This window comes from Phodopus roborovskii, unplaced genomic scaffold (assembly GCF_943737965.1).
Source record: "Phodopus roborovskii unplaced genomic scaffold, PHOROB, whole genome shotgun sequence".
Lineage (NCBI taxonomy): Eukaryota > Metazoa > Chordata > Mammalia > Rodentia > Cricetidae > Phodopus > Phodopus roborovskii.
This window is the reverse complement of record NW_026126578.1, coordinates 1,387,702-1,401,107: the sequence shown is the minus strand read 5'-3', so window position 1 is coordinate 1,401,107 and position 13,406 is coordinate 1,387,702. Positions and strand designations below refer to the sequence as shown.

The 13,406-nt window shown below is 41.9% G+C and overlaps 1 protein-coding gene across 10 annotated transcripts in view; it reads right to left on the bottom strand.

The window, feature by feature from the left end:
• Itpr1 (inositol 1,4,5-trisphosphate receptor type 1) overlaps nucleotides 1–13,406 on the bottom strand; it is a 332,548-nt gene that overhangs the window by 199,958 nt on the left and 119,184 nt on the right. For all 10 annotated transcript variants that reach the window (XM_051203747.1, XM_051203749.1, XM_051203751.1 and 7 more), the window contains 2 exons: nucleotides 13,245–13,360; nucleotides 2,140–2,226 (listed from right to left, as the gene is read on the bottom strand). In XM_051203747.1, the coding sequence (XP_051059704.1) occupies nucleotides 2,140–2,226; nucleotides 13,245–13,360 (203 nt within the window). The remainder of the gene's footprint in view (nucleotides 1–2,139; nucleotides 2,227–13,244; nucleotides 13,361–13,406) is intronic.

Below are 13,406 nucleotides of genomic sequence, written 5' to 3'. Positions count from 1 at the left end.
GAAAGTGTTTGCCTTTTTTACCAACATGGCCTTGGATGAGACAGATAATGCAGAAACCAACTGCTAAAGAGGCATGGCATCACCCTGTGCATGAGGGCGAAGGAATTGTAGTCTAACTAGTTACTGATACCAGTGCAGAATGAAGGAAGGTAATTTTGTCTGCAGGCAACAGTCTGATTAAAAAGGCAATTCCACTGAGGACTGTTATTCCTTGTGAAGAACAGAGTGATCCTGGCCATCTACCTCCAATGCTCTGAGCATTAATTCTTCACTCTAGGATGATGAGTGAATACAAGATACATGGAAGAAGAGAAGATCCAATTGGGAAAGAGTCTGTCTAATCACCTGGACCAGTAAGTATTGCTAAGGTTTCCCATGTTGACATGTAAAAGAGAAAACAGGAACACAAGGCTTCTCAGTCCCTAGAAAAGGAAGGCCAGCTTGTGACTCCACTGCAGCTGCCATATTTCCTGTTTCCATGGTAACACTCAAGTACCCTTAAGAGGCCAACAAATCTACTGACTGGGTTGAGGAGAGTGGAGGCATAACCTGTATAATTTGTGAATCCAGGGTAGCCTGTGGCCAAGAGAAATAGGAGACGATAATGTCCTCCCAGGCCCTTGATGCTCCCTTGGTGAATGATTTCTAATCCTCCACACATGGGCTCACCTTCCCACAGGTGAGCCCAAGGCCTAAGACCAGAAATAAAACTGTCCTAAAGAAGATACTAGTACCACTTTTTGGCATGTGGTTCTTGAAACCTCACAGGACTAGAATGTATTAGCTGTCAGCATCCCCCATGGTCTTCCTTCATCCTTGTTTCCATCCAGGTTTCCAGTCTAACCAACTGAGTATCTTCTACTCTGAGTCTCAGAGTACTGGCCTCACTTGATAACAGGACAGAACTTCACAAGAATAGGGAGGAGTGATAACTAATCTTCCAAGATCTATTAATAAGGACAAAGCCAAGTAACCATTTAATCAAAAAGCATTACCCCTGTACCTAATAATCCTAGTACTCAAGAGGCCAAAGAAGGAAGAGGACCCATTGCCAGCCTGAGCTATATAGTAAGGTCAGGACAACACTGGGCAACTTAAGACTCTAAGTCAACTTTTGCAACCCCCCATTTAAAAAAAAAATCACAGAAAGTCATTTTATCAATTTTTAGTAGGTTTTTTCTTTCATATTTATCATTAGCACTGCTCCATACTTAATAGCAATAAAAACAATTAGAAACTCCTTTCTAATTAGTAGTTTACAAGGTCAGCAAAAACAGGAGCAGATAATCTAATAATGGACAGGGTGCTCAAAAACTGTGACTACTGTCTTTGTGCCTGTGTTCAAATGATCTGGAATCTGGGTCCGTTAAGCTGGTCCTGGGGACTGTCATTCCCTCATGCTCTTCTCCAAGACTGGCTTGGGTCTGATCAGAACATTCTGGGAAAGCCTGTGGAAGCCTTGTTTGAACTGTGACATTTAATTGCAGGGTACAGAGATATTAGGTGACAAACAACCATAAAATATGTCAACAATTGTGAAATACTTTTCATTAGTTAAAAAATATATATATAAAAGGAAAGTTTTGAGAAGTAATCCCAGTGCCTGGACAGTGGAGGTAGAAAGATCAAGAATTGAAGGTCAACTCAGCTACGTGGGGAGCATGAGACTAACATGCACTTCATGAAACCTTGCAAATACATACATATATGCATACATATATACATGCATGTTTGCAAAGAACTTTTATTTTCTCTAGCAAATAGCTCTTGAACAAAAGCTAAGATTTACAGGGCATTGATTTTCACTAAACACAAAGAACTCCCAAGCATTATAAATTAGGCAAAACCATTACAATTAGGGTCCTTTGGGAGCATGGTGTTTCCCATTTGCACACAAGGGATCAGCAATAGGCTGAGAAAGGAAATACACCATGACCCAACCCAACAAAATGCCCTAGTAATATAACAAGAAACATGAGGGAATTGTTAAGTGTTTAGTTGTTGTTTAGGTTGTTTTTGATAAAGTAGCTGCTTCTATTGGAGCCCCACTGCCAAGGAAATGGCACATGATGAGGCTGTTTCCTCAGTTTCTTTCTTTGTCATGCTTCAGCAGAGAAGAAAAGAGCAGCTTGCACTTACCTGGATTACATTGCCATACTGGATCACGGTCCCCAGCAATTTCCTGTTTTCTGTCTCATTCTGCTTCTTTTCCAAGTCTGCAGCATGCTGTAAAATGGACAAGGAAGACTGGTCACAGAGAGCAAATAGGTTCTATTCTTCAGTAGCAATACAGAACCACTGTCACCAGAACCACAGAACAAGAAAATCCCTGGGTACAGCCTGAGACTCTACGAAATGAGCCAGGAGCTGGTGAAGCTCATCAAATGCAGCCTAGCTTATACACTGGCTTATCCCTCAGCTTTCAGGGCCTTTGGGGCTCATTAAAATGAGCTTTTACTTCAGGGAAGTCATGGGCATTTGACTTAAGAGAAATGAGTCAAGAGCATGTATATATATTTTAACAATAGAGTAAGGCCAGAAAGGGTTTTGCATACCTCTTGTGATTAGCAAATATTCTTTAAGGTTTTGAAATAAAATAAAACTGAATTGAAAAGCCAATTTGGGGCAGCATGTGGTTTTGGGAACTTCACTTTATTACAAAACATTTATGAGCTTGTTCCTCATGTGTAAAACCAGGATAAAAATGATACCTCCACCGCATATAAATTACCCTCCATAGTGGCTACTCACTGTACTGTATATAGCCTATTGTTACTGTCAAATATTTATTCATCATAATTTCTTTAATTCTTGTGTAGCTCCTTAAAAGGAAGATGATTACCCCATTTTTAAACAGTGAAATTTAAAGGTTTGGTCAAATCACCCAGCTAATTGGATGTTGAATACAATGGACTCGGGTAAACTATTCTCTCTATTGTATATAACAAATTTTGCTTAAGTTCAGTTTTAGTTTCGAATCATGCATTTATTAAATGACAGAGCTAATCTGCAAATGTGCATTTGGGTTAAACTCGTAATTTGCAGAGTTACAAGTAAGGCTGGGAACATTACCAGTCAAGTCTGGCATGCTTGGAAAGGTGGTAAGGCCAAATAGAAGGTATAAGAAGGGCTCCTTGGGCCACCATCATGAACAGCTTTCTCTTATTCTCTTATCTAAGCAGTGTTAAAGGAGCTATTTTATGGCAACATGCCAATGGGGAACTACTGACATAGACTATTGTTCAAGCCCATTACCTATCCTTAAAATACATCAAAGAAACATAACATGAAAGAATTACACACAGAATCTGATGGAAGCTCAATGTATTAAGGCTTCAGAATCATTTGTTTGCCATGTTCTCTCTCGGAGTATCTCCCCTTCTCTTCAGGCAAGACACCACCAGATTCCAACGGGTTCCCTTTCACAGTTAACACGCCTTCATTTTCACAGGGCTTTGTGTACCTAGTGTTAGGTACCTTACATTGAAACGTTATCATCCAACTAGGTTGATATACTAGCAGTGACCAGCTGGTGTTCTTACCACAAAAGGGAACTTTCAAGCATTGACAAACTATTCATAAATATTACAGAAGATTATGAAAGACACATAGGCATTCAATAATTTTTTCATTTTAATTAATTTTTTTTAATTTATTGTTGTAAAGTAGGGGTAAAACCCAGGGCTTTACACATGCTGGGCAACTGCTTTACCAGTAAGTTATACCCCTAGTCTTCCAATAAAATAATTGTGGTGCTTGGAATAGCAATGACCTCCATAGGATCATAGATTTGAATGTTGGTCATCAGGGACTGGCAGTACTTGACAGAGATGAGGAGGTCTGGACTTCTTAGAGTAGGTGCAGCCTAGCTGGAGGAGGTGTCTCACTGGGAGGTGGGCTTTCTGTTTTCAAGGGCTCAAAATAGGCCCAGTGACCCCCCTCTCTCTGCGTGTTACCTGCTGTTCCAGATATGTAACTCTCAGCTACTCTATAGCACCATGTATGTTCCATGATGACAGTGGTCATGGTGTCTCTTCACAGCAATAGGACTAAGACAGAAACTGGTAACATGGACTGGTACTAACCACAGTACTGCTGTAATAGGACTGACCATGCTTTTGTTTAGATGAATGTGGCCTTGGGGATGTTAGTTAGGAAAGCAGTGAAGTTTAATGGGCCATACTAGTAGGAGCATGGAGGACAATAGTGCTCAGGGTGATTTGAACTGTGGGGGGCCAGCTCAAGGGGTTTCAGGGGGGAATAATATTAGTGTGTGGCCTAGAGATGATTCTTGTGCTATTTTGGTGATGAATGTAGCTGTTTTCAGCCCTTGCCCAAAAACTACCTGCGGCTAAATTGAAGAGTTTGGATTAACAGTGTTGGTAGAAGGAATTTCAAAACACCTTAGTGCTGATTGTGCCCTTGGTTATTAGCGGCCAGTCTTATGCAGATCTATAATGAAAAGGATCAAGCTGGGTAAGGAAAAATACAAAATGTAGAGTTTGAGAACCAAGAGGGAACCAAGAAGTATAATGGAGCCAAGTCCTGTGTTCAAGGAGATAAACAGATTAAAGAAAAGCCTTTTGTTAAATGGAATAAATAGAGTGGTGAACTCAGGGCAAGACCCCACCCAGCTAAACTTACAATGTTCAAGGCCAGCCTGATCTACTGAGTTCCAGGACAACCAAGCTTAGGCAGTAAAGAAACCATGGAGAACAGAAAGCTGGTGAAATGTAATTGAACAAGGTGGGGGGGGGGGGCATGTTCTAGCACCAGCAAGCAGAAGAATTTGACAGCTCTGGCTTAAAAAGGGGGAGGGGGTATGGACTCTCCCTCTGAAGCTTAGCAAAACTATGGGGATCAGGTGTGTGTCATGGATGTCCCAGTATGGTGTCCCAAAGAGGCCATTCTGTGAAGCTGTGAAGGGAAAGCCTGGATTGCCCTGGAGACCTCAAGAAAGTGGAGATGCCAGTGGGATACCTGCCCAGTAAATTTGAAGACCTAGTATAGAACCAGAAAGAGAAATATGTTGGGGTCAACAAAGCTAAAAGAAGTTGGAGATGTGAAAAGCTCTTTGACATAAGACAAGGAGATTCAGAGTTTGGAGTTTGCCCAGATGGTATTTGGGTCTTGCTTTGGTCTAGTATTTCCTTACTAAGCTCCCTTTCCTCCAGTTTGGAATGGTAATGTATATATCCTGTGCCATTTTACGTTGTAAGTATGTGCTCTGCTTTTTTATTTTCAATTTACAGGGGGTTACAGTTAAGAAAAGTGCCATAAGTCTCAGAAGAGACTTTCAACTTCGGACTTTTAAACGGTGTTGAGACTGTTATAGACTATGGGGACTTTTGAAGTCGAATTGAATGCAGTTTTGTATTATGGTATGGCTATAAGCCAGTGAGGGGCAGAGAATGGAATCTGGTGGTTTGAATAAGAACGGCCCCTCCATAGGCTCATAGATTTGTATGCTTGATCATTAGGGAGTGGTGCTACTTCAGAGGGATTAGGAAGTCTAGCGTTCTTGCATTGGTGTGGCCTTGTTGGAGGAAGTCACTGGGGGGGGGGATGATCTTTGGGTTTTCAAGGGCCCAAGACAGGCCCAGCCCTCCCCCCCCCGCCTGTCTGCTGCTGCCAATAGAGATATAGAACTCTCAGTGACCTCTCCAGTACAATGCCTGCATCTTGCCATGCTTCCATGCTTCCAACCATGATGATAATTTATTAAACCTCTGAACTGTAAGTTGTAAGTAAGCACACGATTAAATGTTTTCTGTTATAAAAGACCTGAGTGGTCATTGTCATGGTGTCTCTTTACAGCAGTAGAACACTGACCAAGACAATAATTTAATCATTATTTTTAAGGACAAGATTCCAAAACTAGAAATGTTTTGAAGATGATTTTAAAACAAGATTTAGGGAGGCTAGGTCAAAATCTTAATGATTTTGCTACAAGTCCAGCATCTTCTCTAGCTCTACCTGTGGTGCGTGTGATTTAGAAAGGTAAGCTTTGGAGAAAATTACAGGGAGCAATCCCAACTCATAAGCACCATGATGTGAACGAAGATAATGACCTACCTATCAGTGGGAATCCCAGCCAGGAAGACATGTGCACACCAGCACAAAGAGCAGTCAAGTCCATTCACCCATTTCTCTCCCTCTCTTTCTGAATGAGATATGAGTCTTCTACTCTCACTAATATAAATATAAAGCCACGGAATTCTAGTCATATCTGGCGATAATGCCTTGCAGACAATATAGCACCACTCAGTACCCATGATGACCTCTGTACAGGTCTTCAGCCCTACCCCTTCCCCATCCTTGTTCTCCCAATTTCCACCATGTATTTCATACACTCTAGAGTTCTCTGTAGTCCCCACAGGTATTTTTTTTTTTAAACCAAACACTGTCCTGGATTCATCTGGAATCAGAGTTTACACTTTGTACAGAGTGACTTAAGTTGTTCTCGGCTAATACTGAGTGGAAACTTGAGAGGGAAAAAAATTTCAAAGGGAGGAAAGTCAATAGATTGAGAAAAATAAAATAATATTACAAAAAAAAAAACCTACAAAACCCCCCAAGCAAATGGAGCTCTTCTATGCCCAAAATCACACTGATGAGCTCCATGTTTACAGAATTCTTGAGCAGCACTTCTTGGACTCAAATGATTTTAAGATGGGAAATTTTCATGGACCTTTTCTTATTCCCAAGAAATTCCAAAAGTCTCAGTTTAAGACCTAAGAGCCTAAAATATTAAGTTCCTGTGCTGGCTCGAAGGAACATCAGTTGAGGAAATGCCTCCATAAGATCTGGCTGTAGACTGGCCTATACAGCATTTTCTTAATTAGTGATTGATAGGGGAGGGCACAGTTCATTGTTGGTAGTTCCAACCCTGGGTTGGTGGTCCTCAGTTCTATAATAAAGCAGGCTGTGAAATCCAGGGGGAACAAGCCAGTAAGTAGTATCCCTCCATGGTCTCTGCATCAGCTCCTGCCTCCAGGTTCATGCCCCGCTTGAGTTCTTGTCCTGACTTTGGTGATGAACAGCAAAATGGGAATTGTGAGCTGAATAAACCCTTTCCTCCCCAACTTGCTTTGGTCATGGTGTTTCATCAGAGCAATAGAAACCCTAATTAAGGCAGTTCCTACCTATGCTCAGAGTGGGCACGAATCAGTGTCAAACTGATCATCAAAAAGGTACAATTCCATAACAGAAACTAATTACAAAGAAGTAAAACAGAAAAGCCAGAACAGTTGTCTAAATTAAAAGGAAAATAAAGAGAAAGTGGAGAATAGAACCTAAGACTTAAAGATATTTCTGGAATATCATAGTTAAAACTTTGTCAACCTATGAATTACAACTCTTACATTTCTGTTAACAAGGTCACTGCACAAAGCAGAAAGCAGTAAACTTATGGGCCATTCTGTGAGCCCACTTCTACAGCTCCTTATCATATGAAGAGAAAAGTCTTCAATTCACCATTTACTAATAACATGAATATAAAATATGTTTGTTTAGTGCAGGGCTTGGGAGATGGCTCAGTTGGTAAAGTGCTTGCCAGACAGCATGAAGACCTGAGTGTTTAATCCCCAGGTAAAGAGTCAGGCAGGAGCACAAGCTCATAATCCATTGCTGGATGTAGGGGAGGTAGAGACAGATACCTGGGATCCTATGGTCAGTCAAAGACCCTCCTCCTCCTCTCTGTCTGTCTCTGTCTGTTTCTGCCTGTCTCTCTCTCTCTCTCTCTCTCTCTCTCTCTCTCTCTCTCTCTCTCACACACACACACACACACACACCAACAATACAGTTCTTGTTTCTGAAGGTCAATACCCAAGGTTGTCCTGTGACCTTTACACATACACACACAAACATATATACACAATCACATGTGCATACACATACCTCAACGCACACCCAAAGAATAACTAAAATTCATTTAAGTTCATGCATCAGTCACCTCACAAGACAGGCATTGGTTTTTAAATCAAAAACATCCATCATGACATTAAGGTTCAATAGGCAACATCATATGGAGAGTAAAAGGCAGCAAGATCCAGACTGTACCTGGACCCACAGGTCAAGGTTGCCCGCTTCCTTGAAAAGAATGAGGTCATGACTTGTTAAACTTTTCAAATATATCCCATGAGCATACTGTAAAAAAATGAACTTGGGGTAGGGGGAGCTTCTTTCAATGGACTTAACTTTACGAAGCAATTTTATTTCTAAGTGTTTGTCTTTCTTAGATAACCTGGCAAAAGCACAAAGTCCCATTTTTTTTCCAATGACCAAAAAAATTTGTCAGGATCTTGAATAAGTATCCCTATCCCCCCTCCCCACAGGGAATGATCATCTAAAATCTGAATATTGACACACAGTGGAACAATCATGTAGCCATTAGAAGCGGAAACAAATATTCCATTTTCTCACAACAAAGTGAGAAACAAGCAAATGTCACTGAAATAAGAGAAAAAAGTATTTCCCCCGACCAATGGTTTAAAATCTCCCTGAGGGTGTTGGAGGAGCAGAGCACACAATACGATGACGACCAAGGTTAGTCTTCTAAGAATAAGGATCAGAGTTCCAAGCAATTAATGGTCTTTCCATTTCCTACTCATGTTTATTTTAGAATTCTTTTTCTATAGTACTCATTTGTGTGATTTTGGAGCTATATCTTCTCTATCTATATCTCTGTGGCAAGTAGCTTGGGTATTTTTAAAAGCTATATAATTTTTTACGTTTTCTTTAAAGATCTTGCCAAATGAAATACCTACTATTCATGTCCCTTACAAAGTGGATTAGGGACAGTTTTTAATTTCAAAGAATACTCCATCCCACAGTTTCTGGACAGCTGACATTACCATGTGGCCAAAACAAGAGCAAGGTGAACCCTGCTCTAGTCACCTGTTATTTTATTTCAGAAATAAAATAAGCATTGTTAAATCAGTACAGATGGGGCACTGGAAGTGTGGGGAAAGGTTACTAACGTAAGGTCAATGAGCTCTCAATGATGTAATAGGATACTGAGTTAAGGATCCAGAAAAACAGCTACTCGCATTCCAGGCTTTAAAAAACCAATGAAGATTTGTCACTCCTGTGCTTGGCTTAACTCAAATAGCTTAATGACATGCTCATTGTCAAAATCCAAACAGTATGCACAACCATTTCAAGGTCATGGGCAAATCACTCTCAGAAAACATTAGCCAGAGCCTTTATTACTAACATTGTGACATGAAGGTGAGGTTAACTCATCTGGCCAAGAGAATTCTGGAAAATCAGGACCTAAAGAGTCAAACAAAATCCAGATTCTGTTGGAAGAGTGAGCACACAGTAAGCAGCCACTAGATGTCATTCTCCTTCAGAGGGCTGTGCACATGGCTTACCCCAGTCAAAAGGATGTTGAGTGGTCTAGACGACAAATTCCTTAAATGGCATTAATTAAAAATAGCTTGACCTCTGACTCCCCAGTGCTGCCCAGTAATTGACCAAAATAAAAATGAAAACCCACTGGAGACCAACCACCAGCCCCCAAAGGCAAGAAAGGCTTTGACAAAAATACTACATTTCAATGATTGGACCAAAACAGAAGATTCTGGAGCAAGGGGGAAAAACTCCAAGTAAGCAAGAAAGTATATGACCCACACAAAGTCAAGGGCAGACCACCATTCAAGATAGAAAAGCCATGCCAGCCACTTCATATAAACTGTCTTCCCTTACATTAAAAAATATACCATGAAGGATATAACATTCCCCACCTGTGTGTATTGTCTCTTAGTCTCTCTCTCCCTCTCTCTCTCTCTCTCTCTCTCTCTCTCTCTCTCTCTCTCTCACACACACACACACAGAGAGAGAGAGAGAGAGAGAGAGAGAGAGAGAGAGATGGAGTTGAATGTTTTTAATCAACTTTAAGATTAAAAAAGCAAAAGCAAAACCTATTTTGCCCATTCCAGTTGCAGGGTAGAGCATCAAAAGGAAGTGCTCATGAAAAAATGCATAGATCACAGGTTGCAAATAGCACTAAAGACTCACATCTGGCTTTAGCCCAGCCATTCTGAGCTGCTGTGGAGCATATGCTTTAAGCCTTAACTGAATTAGCTGCCAGCATAGTTTGAAAAGCAAAGTATTACACACAGAAGCAGAGATTTCTATCTTCACTTGTCAAAGCAGAAGCCATATGCAGCTCTCAGTCCACCTTCCCACACAGCACTGGGGGGGGGGGGTTGCTGCTTTCCTCAGGCCTGCATGCACAGGAACCCCATGTGCTGTACTGCCCTCCTAGCCCCTTTTATTCTTGTTGGCTTCCTGCTGGTCAAGAGGAGTATGAATCTGAACCCCAGCAGTAAAAAGCACAGGAGAAAAAAGAGCTCGAGATGCACTGCTAAGATCTCACTGAACAGAGTGATCTTCATAGCAGAGATGCAAAGGCAGGACACCTAGGGCTTCCACAAAGATAATGCCCCAGGTATCTGCACCCAGTAGAGCTCTCCTAGGAACAAGGAGAATGGAAGGACCTTTCCCCACGCCTTCAATGAGAGGCCTGTGTTCCCATCACTGGCTTGCAGGGGTGGGACTGGGGTTCTGATTGGCACAATGATTGGAAGAGGAGGAGTGGAGCTAGTGACATACAGTAGTCAGGCAGGCAGGCTGGTTCCCATGAAATGCCTGGCTCTGCCCTGTGCAACAAGCTGTCATTTCATCCTTCACAATCTTATGGCTGCCTAGAGATTCACCTGGATTAAGAGGCACCTGCAGTTTTCAGAACCACTTTACACCTCAGTAAAAGTATAATTGTGTGTGTTTCATTGGTACGAGTACCAATACGATTTTTTTCCCAGAAGTGTGGGTAGTGTTGAATGAAGTAGAGTATACTGTCTGTATTAGGGGTATCTGGAAGACACTACTGAGAGCCGCTGGTCATTTTACAAAGTGCCCTAGCAGACAACATGCTCCCCACATCCCAAGTGTTACTTGCCTGTACCAGTCAAGTCCTGCAAGCCCTGAGTGCCTCGTCTCCCAGAGCAGCTGTCACTACACATTAAGTATACGGTATATTATGTAACTTATCACTTTTCATTTGTTTCTCTATTGTAAACTATTTTTAAAAACTGATACCTAGGAATTCATTGCACATTTGCAAAACTGTACAATATTTTCTATGGGGAGGTAGCAATAAGCCTGAGAAGACTAAGCCCAACATCATGATTACTGTGACAATGACAGAATTCAGTCTCTCACCCAATCTCTAGCCCAACGTCATGATTACTGTGACGATGACAGAATTCAATCTCTTTGAATCTCTAGCCCCTGGGTCTTTGCTTTCATTCTTTCTTCCGCTCTGTTAACTTCTGGAGATGCCTCAGACTGAGGGACACTTCATTTCTATCTTCCTCCAGGAAGCTTTCCCTGACCACTGTGATCCACTCTTCAAGAGTAAAAGGCAGTTTGCCCTGGATTACCTTTTTATTAATTGTAAGGAGGCATTACGTCTTCATTCTTTATTTGCTAGGAAGCTTCTAGATGGTTGAGGCCCCAACACAATTCTACCTCCATTACCTAGTACAACACTCGGTCAGTCAGTGTTTCCCGTGTGCCTCCTCTGTTCCAGACACCGTGAGAGAAGCTAGGTGTGAACAAGAGAGATGATGCCCTGACCTTGTATGGCTGCCATTTTAATGACTGACAAATAATTAAGGAACTTATTAAGCATAATTGCAAACTAAAATCAGCACTGAGAAAGACAAACAGGAAGCCAAAGTGGAGAAAAACAGCAAGTATGTGTAGGAGGCATATGCAGGGAACACTGTTGAATGACAGTGATGCGGAGAAGATGACTGCAGAAGGTCCTAGCTAAAGAATAGCCTGGGTATGGTAATCTAAACAGGGTTATCTGGGAGGGGATAGGTCACATAACTGGGATGAGTGTGGGCTGCACAATAAAGTGAATGAATCCTACTATAATAAGAGGGCAGTGCAAGGGCTCCAGAGAGGAGTTCAGAGCACAGGCACTGACAACCATACACATAACAGAAAAAAAATCTGGATTTCATTTCTGGTACAGTGGGACTGACTCTATGTATGTTTCACACTGGGCTCAGGAGGAGCTGATGGAAGTTAGGACCCTGAGCAGAGGATTGCACTTGGAACACAGAATCCTTGTTGGAATAGAATATGCTGAGAGAAGGATCCCCCTTCTCAAAACTTCATCCTCATCAAATACAAATGATTATGACATTGCCACATCTTAGCGGAGGCTGCAGGCTGTGACTGGAGACTGAAGACTTTTTGAGCTCCTCCAGGGCCCAGTGACCATCTTCAAGTTATGACTAAGCACCAAGAAGGACCCTGTTTATTTTTCTAAGGCCTCCTTCCTGGGTACCTAGTCTATGTGAATCCTGGCTGCAGACACTAGGGACTCAGCAAGAATCAAAAGTGACACAAGCACCTGACCCCATGCATTTTACATTCTGAGGAGACACACAGTGGCGTGGAGAGAAACAGGACAGTGTGAGGAAGGGAGTATTCAATAACAATGTCACACTTGATCTATGTCAGCGTCCCCTTTCTACACATCACAGAGAGCTTCTACACAGCCTCACCTCTAGGTGTCTGGTACCAGAAGAAGCTATGTCATAATTTTATAGGATGATTGTCTCAGAGAGGCTCAGAGACTTGCTGTGGCCATAGTATGTCAGCAGTACTGTGAGAGCCTCTTACGTGCCAATGACTATGATAAATGCAATGGTAATGGTCAAAGTTTACCAGAGAATGGACAAAAGGTATTAAGCATTAATTAGGTGACTGGTGGTGTTCATAAGACCTCTATGTATCCGTTAGTGTGATTCTCACAACCTCCTTTTAAGGTAACACAAGACTGTTGTGTCCATTTTATGGGTAAGTAACTGAGTTAGAGGAGCTGTACGATTTGCTCAAGTTCAAAGCCAAGATTCAATTCTACCTGCCATTTTGTCTCAAGCTACCTTGGAAAGTCTAGGGGATGGGTGCCTCTTCCCAGAAAACCATCTCAAGATGGCTCTAGTCCATCTCTTCTTAGATTTTTTTAAAAGCAAGTCGGGAGGGTGGAGAGATAGTTCTGCAATTAAGAACACTAGCTGCTCTTGCTGAATCCCTGGATTATATCCCCAGCTCAGAGCCACAAGCAACTCTTGTTCCAAGAGACCCAAGCCCTCTTCAGTGCACTGCACACATATTTGGTGCACAGCTACATACATAGGCAAAACACCCATACATACGTGCAATTTATTGAGCAGCACCGCATCTGTTGTGCTGTTGGCTCCAGGCTTAGCAGCTTTCCAGAACTGTTTCTGTGCAGAGTATCGATTCATAGGACATAGCTTAAAGAGGCAGTCTAGAAAGAAAGGCAAAAGGCAAAAGATGTTACTGGGGATGTATAC